Source organism: Eptatretus burgeri, chromosome 14 (assembly GCF_056783735.1).
Source record: "Eptatretus burgeri isolate ZD-2024b chromosome 14, Ebu_testis_v1, whole genome shotgun sequence".
Taxonomy (NCBI): Eukaryota; Metazoa; Chordata; class Myxini; order Myxiniformes; family Myxinidae; genus Eptatretus; species Eptatretus burgeri.
The window spans coordinates 74,894,286-74,901,785 of NC_140974.1; the positions used below are offsets into that span (position 1 = coordinate 74,894,286).

The following is a 7,500-nucleotide window of genomic DNA, read 5'->3' on the forward strand; positions in this document are numbered from 1 at the left end:
GCTTGTTTGTTTGGTTGTTTGTTTTATGTGTGTATGTATGATCACTCAGGTTGTCTGTATGTTTGTTTGGTTGTTTGTTTGAATGTATGTATCACTTAGGTTGTCTGTATGTTTGTTTGCTTATTTGTTTTATGTATGTATGTATGTATGTATGTTTGTACGTACATATCACTTAGGTTGTCTGTATGTTTGTTTGTTTGGTTGTTTGTTTTATGTATGTATGTATGTATGATCACTCAGGTTGTCTGTATGTTTGTTTGATTGTTTGTTTGAATGTATGTATCACGTAGGTTGTCTGTATGTTTGTTTGCTTATTTGTTTTATGTATGTATGTATGTATGTATGTATGCATGTATGTATGTATGTTTGTACGTACGTATCACTTAGGTTGTCTGTATGTTTGTTTGGATATCTCAAAAAGTTGTGGATAGATGCGGACGAAGCTTGTTGGACAGATTTGGTGTGTAATAAGAAAGAATTGATTCGATTTTGGTGAGGATCCAGATCCGGATCCAGATATTTATGTGATTCTTCACCATTGAGAAGTGCGGGCAAAAACGATGCATAGCACGATATCTCAAAAAGTTGTGGTTGAGTTTTAACAAAATTCGGTGGATGAGTTGGGTCGGTGACAAAAAAAGCCGATTCGATTTTGGAGGTATGGATCAATCTGGGCTACCAGTGGGATAGAAAATGTAAACTGTTCAGCCCGGTGGAGGTATGTGCGATACTAAGTGTCATTCTAGTTTATTTTATCACGTCTCAATTAAGAAATTTCCTCGTAGACTCATACTTTTCACCACACTGTCTAACACAGGGGTATGCAAAGCAAGACATCAAACGACTTCCTCATGTGAAGTTCTTGCCAATACCTGCAGAAGTTTTCACCTTCGATAAAACACACCTTAGTTAATTACAATCTGCTCACAAAATCTGCAATAACCCTGTGAATCTCAAAACTTGCAACGACAAGACCAAAAATTCACAAGGATGGATGGATTGTTTTCTCCAGAAGATTGTCACAGTGCTCATGGAAGAGATTTTTTTTTAAGAATCAATCTCAAGGAAAATCATTCATCAATCCGTGATGACGACGAATATTTGATTTGGAAATGTATTCTCATCTCAAAGCGACAATAGTTTCGAGACTTATTTATTTATTCATTTTCCTTACGAGCACATGCACTCGCACCGCCATAATGAATAGAAGCACAAACATCATGTTTACTAGCGAGGTACCAATGCTACGCACAGGTAGGATTTGTAGCATCATGGCTTCTTCTGTTACTGGCCTGTCTGTGAGCTTCAGTGTCTCTGGCCTGTTCTTTCTCTCTGAACTCAGCACTTTGTCTAATTTTTCTACGAGATTCAATGTTTTATTATTTCGATGAGATTCGGTGTTTTAGACTTGTTCTTGTGCCCTGTGAAATTCATCCCACGTCTGCCTTTGTTTTTTTGAGCATCAAAGCTTCCTCTTGCTGAGATAATTTTTCAATTATTATTAAAAAAATTTTTAGGGCATTTTCAACCCTTGCGGTACATGTAACAACGTCGAGTGTTCAAAAGCAAACACACAATGCGGAAACGCTGAATGCCAAACGAAAAACCAATAAATTCCACATTCCTGTACCAACTTTAGTCAAACTTCAAGCATGGACAGTCGGTTCGTGAATGACTTGGGCAAAAAAAAACTTACTGCAGCTGACCCCACCAGAAGGTGGGTCATATTTTCATGCATGGTCAATGGCAAAACTGCAATTGCCAAGGTCACAAATATGAGGAAAAAATTGCAGCATCTCATTGGGTGGAAACCAGGAATCTCAATTGTATCGAAAAATTGCCGAAGCCACGAATATGATGACATGCCGAGAAAGATCGGCATCACACGGGTGAAAATGCAAGATCACAATTGTTTTGAGATATTACCGAACCAGGGAGTGTTTCCTCATGGGGTAAATGGCGAAACTGCGAATGTGTTTACATGTGAAGAGAGAGCAGTTTTATACGGGTGGAAATGCAAAATCACAATTGTATCGAGAAATTTATGAAACCTCCCACCCACCTTAGAACCCCCGCTGGACCCCCAAAAGATTCCACAGAAAGTTTGGCGGGGCTAGCCCCAAAACTGAGGGAGTAGCTCGGGAACGGACAGAAGACAGACAGTCCTGCTTTATTATATGGACCAACAAATACCACCCGTCACTTTGCCGATGGCAATACCAAGAGGGGGGGGGAAGAGTGGGGAGAGAGATGTGGGGGAGGGTAATGAGGTGGAGGTGGAAAGAGAGAGGATGGAGAGAGTGAGGAGGGGTAGAGGAGTGAGGAGGGATGGAGAGTGAGGAGGGGTGGGGGAAGGGAAGGCAGTGTGAGGTGAGAGGAAGGGAAGGCAGACTGCGGTGGAGCATTAATTACGATTCATTTTATCTCATCAAAATGATTCTGCAGAGAATAACAGTGAATATGGAAACAAATTAATGTCTGAAACACATTTTCTACCGGTCATACTATAAATACCACATGAAGAAAGACACTGCCAGACATGTCTAGAGATAAATACCATCTGGAGACAAACACAGTCAGGATGCGTCTGGAGATGAACACTGCGTAGACGCGTCCAGAGCCAAGCTATCCGGAGACAAACACTGCCTGGAAGCATCTGGACAAAAACACTGCCCAGACGCATCCGGAGACAAACACCACCCAGATGAGTCCAAAAACAAACACCACCCAGATGCGTCCAGAGCCAATCCGTCCCAAGATAAACACTGCCCAGACACGTCTGGAGACAAACTCCCGTCCAGACAAAAACAGTGCCCAGACACATCTGGAGACAAACACCACTCAGACACGGCCGGAGACAAACTCCCATCCGGACATAAACACTGCCCGACATGTCCGGAGATAAATATCACCCAGCCACATCCAGAGACAAACACGGACATGCCCGGAGACAAACAAACACTGCCCGTGACGGGTCCGGAGACAAACTCCAGATCTGACCTATCAGTGGGATACAAAACATCAACTGTTCAGCCTGGCGGAGGTATGAACCTCTGCCAGGCTGAACTCAACAGAGTATCACTCTAGTAATCACTGTGACAACGATTCCTCCCAATAACATAATGTTTCCGAGCATGACGATAATGTTTACTTTTGCTTTCTGGTGCTCTGCACATATGAGGGTTTGGTGCTGTCAGAGCAGCCCAATGGCAAGGGTTCACTATATGGTTTGCCTTTGTCTTGCTGGTGGTTGTCAGGGTAGGAATTTAAAATTTATCCCGAATGCTGAGGATTTAAGAGTACTGGAAACACATTGATGAATCACGCTGCTGTGAAACACAAGGATGACAGTTCATAGCTGGGCCGAGATTCAAGCCCAGACGACATAGTTCAGAGGCAAGTGCATGCACCTCAAATCTACATTATCCTGCCAACGCTCATGTTTATTAGCACTGCCACAATGTTCATGCACAGAGGCAATGATGATCACGTGTGAGATTATTTTGTTTTTAGTTTCAATGCGAGTCCAAAAACATATAAACTGTATCAAATTTCGTAAAATACAAGAATACAAGACCCGTCACTTCACTGACAGAAATGCCAATCATTGCTGTGATGGCTAATCAAAAGGGCAAGAAGAAAAAGGAATCCGTTCTCAAGTAAAAACACGACAGACAAACAAACATAGAGGCCAATATACAGAGGAAATGTGTACATATATGTATATATATATATATATATATATATATATATATATATTATACACACACACACATGAATGTACTTGTGCCTGATGAAGCCAGCTGCGAAGCCGGCGAAACGTTTCCCGAGACCGGATCTGCTCTCGCCTTTTTGCTCAAATTAGTGGTCGATCTAGTTTTTTTTTTACTTTTGGCTGGAAGGACCTTCTTCTTCTTTTCAAAAAAAAACTATACATTATATATATATATATATATATATATATATATATATATATATATATATATATATATACACAGTCTTCTTCTTCTTCTTATTTCGGTTGCTCCCGTTAGGGGTTGCCACAGCGGATCATCCATTATGATCCGCATAGTGATTTGGCATAGGTTTTACGCCGGATGCCCTTTCTGACGCAACCCTGGTCGCTTCTTACAACACAGGGATAAGGATTGAGTTTCGCCATGATTCCGGGCTGCCCTACATCCTCTCATAGCACGGCCCAGTGCAGAGCACCCGTCCTCAAGCGATCCTCCAACCCAAGCCTCCGAGTAGCCGGATTACAGGCGCATGCCACTACGCCCGGTATATACGAGGTGTGTTCAAAAGGTATCCAACCTTAATTTTTCGTGCGTAAACAAATGAAGCTCGGGAGGCGTGGTTTGGTGCATGTATGTGGGCGATCATAATTCATATGCGGGAATATTTTCCCGCCTGCAGAAGCTGTCAGTCGCTGACAGACCGACGATGAGTGAGGAAGTGTAAGTGAGCGCCGTCGGATTTTCGTTTTTGACAAAATGACGGAAAAACTTGAACAACGCTACTGCATCAAATTTTGTGTAAAGCTTGGCGATTCCCAAGTGGAAACGATCCGCAAGATTCAACAGGCCTTCGGGAACGAAGCAATGGGCACCACACAGATAAAAGAGTGGTACAACCGCTTCAAAGATGGTCACACATCAGTGGAAAGTGAAGCACGTTCTGGTAGGCCCACAACATCCTGAAATGAGATCGTCATTGACCAAGTGAGGACCTTGCTGATGCAGGATACTACCAAGAGGTACTTTGTCACCTTCGTGATGCTGTGCGATGCAATCGGCCAGACCTGTGGGCAGCGGTCAATTGGCAGCTCCATCACGATAATGCACCCGCCCATTCGTCACATTTGATACAGAGTTTCCTGGCCAAACACAACACACCTGTGCTTCGTCAGGCTCCCTACTCTCCCAACATGGCTCCTTGTGACTTCTGGATTTTCCCCAAGCTGAAAATGCCCCTGAAAAGGACCAGATTTCAGTCCAGAGAAGACATCATGCGGAATGCAACGGACCAGTTGCGTGCCATCCCAAAAGAGACATTCCAGCGCTGCTTCCGACAGTGGCAGAACCATTTGGAGAAGTGTGTAGCAGCCCAAGGGGACTACTTTGAAGGAGATGAGTGTAAGTTTGTTATATCTGGATACGAGTATTTTTTATGAACAAAGGTTGGATACTTTTTGAACACACCTCGTGTGTGTGTGTGTGTGTATGTATGTATATATATATATATATATATATATATATATATATATATATATATATATATATATATATATATATCTTCTTCTTCTTCTTTCGGCTGCCCCCGATAGGGGTCGCCACAGCAGATCATCCGTATGATCCGCATCGGGATTTGGCACATGTTTTACGCCGGATGTCCTTCCTGACGCAACCCTGGTCGCCTCTTACGACACAGGGATATAGTACACGTATTTTAATATAGTACACGTATTATAATATAGTAATATATATATATATATATATATATATTTAATATAGTATATATAATATAATATAGTACATTTTAATATAGTACATTTTAATATCGTACATTTTAATATATATATATATATATAATATAGTAATATAGTACATATATAGTACACGTAAAAAATTGGGGGGTTGGGGGGGGGAGAAGTAGGGGTCATTTGTTGAGCAGAATAAAAAAAGAAAAACTAGTAAATTTCCCCATTAAGGGGGGTATTGCTACAGTATTATGGCACACACGTACATACTCAATCCGAGGGTGTGTAATTTTAATGGATTTTCCACATGAGCATCCCGGAATAATTTTTTTTAGTTCAATGCCTGTTTCACCGAAATCCTCGAATTGCGAATCCCAGCTGCCATTGTAGCTTTTCAAAAATGTTTATTATGCAAGAACTAGAAAACAATTTGCGATTTAATTACCTTGATGTGTTGGAAACACTCACCACGTGCACCTCCGCACACTGGAATGTATGTATGCGGAAGATAGCCGATGAGTTATGATTCTCTGTGAAACTGAAGCAGTCATTCTCTGGAGTGCCATGATGTCCGCGTGTACAGAATAAGATGCGCTGCACCGGGAATGAGCAAATCTCACCACCATCACCATCCAAAATCCTGTCACAAAGAGGGACATACATTTGGCACATACAAACAAAAAGCCAAAATGTAGTCAGGTATCTCTGCAGCCCTTGGGATGGCTGATTTTGAATTTCATCTGAGGGTTTCAAAATGGGTATGCCAGGGACGGATTGCAAATCCAATGTATTTTCAGTGAGTTGCTGTCCTTACATTAAATATTTTTGTCTGGGTGGTTGTTAGACAGGTAATTGATTTAATGGGTGGGAAGTATAAAATCAATCGGTTCAGATGTGAAGGGCAACACTATTTTTGGGAGTATACATGCAACTGTTCGATGCATTTCTTGGATAAAACAAATAAATTATTATTCATTTTGCAGTCATTCACCTGTGTTTACTTGAAATATGTCTGTTGTTATCAGAAATTCCTTTCATTCTTGGTAAGTTGAACAAAAGAAAATTATTGCTGAAAATCAAATTTTTGAACCAAAATAAAATCGGGAAATTTGGATTGATTGCAGTAGTTTCTGGATTCGGAAATCACGAGACTTCCGATGTAAGGATGGCACGCACACTCCGCATCTACACTATAAGAGAGCCACGTGTGTGTGTGTGTGTGTGTGTGTGTGTGTGTGTGTGTGTGTGTGTGTGTGAGTGTGCGTGTGTGTGTCTGTGTGTGTGTGTGTATCTGTGTGTGTGTGTGTGCATCTCTATGTGTGTGTGTGCATCTCTGTGTGTGCGTGTGTGTGTCTGTGTGCGTATGCATCTGTCTGTCAGGTCAGGTATGGGAGCATGCGCCAGAGCAGCGCGTCGCTGCGTCCACTTTCCGCCGGTACTCCAGGGGCCTCCGTCTGGCCATCCCCCAGGCAGATGCCAGGCCCATCTCCATCTTCTTGAGATGCCGATCAACCTGCTGCAACCACGAAGCACGTGGTCGGCCCATTGGTCTCCTCCACTCAAGAGACTCCCTCACTGAGAGAATCTGGTGAGCAGGATCAGCGTCAGGAAAACGAGCTACCTGTCCATACAGCCACAGCTGGCGCTCACAGACTATGCAGGTAACAAATCTCATTTGAGTCTCTCTCAGCAACCGCTCGTTGGACACAAAGTCTGACCAGCAATAGCCAAGGATTCTCCGAAGAGACCTGGTACCAAAGGAATTAATTATCCATCTCAGATCCTTGGTCATAGTCCAAGTCTCGCATCCACAGAGCAAGACGGGAAGCACCAAGGACCTGAAGACTCAGACTTTTGTCCTCCCGCACAGGTTCCGGCAGCGCCACACCCCATTATCCAGTGAATCCACGACTCCCCGGGCCCGACCCACCGCCGGCAGAGACATGAATATCACTGCCAAGGTAAGTGAATCTCTCCACGACCTCAACATCCTCATCAAAAACAGGCACAGACAGGACAGC

General features: G+C 42.8%; 1 protein-coding gene across 13 annotated transcripts in view; it reads right to left on the reverse strand.

Annotated features, from left to right (window-relative positions):
• LOC147013640 (rab GTPase-activating protein 1-like) overlaps window positions 1-7,500 on the reverse strand; it is a 337,271-nt gene that overhangs the window by 277,829 nt on the left and 51,942 nt on the right. For all 13 annotated transcript variants that reach the window (XM_085855705.1, XM_085855704.1, XM_085855702.1 and 10 more), the window contains one exon: window positions 5,948-6,119. In XM_085855705.1, the coding sequence (XP_085711831.1) occupies window positions 5,948-6,119 (172 nt within the window). The remainder of the gene's footprint in view (window positions 1-5,947; window positions 6,120-7,500) is intronic.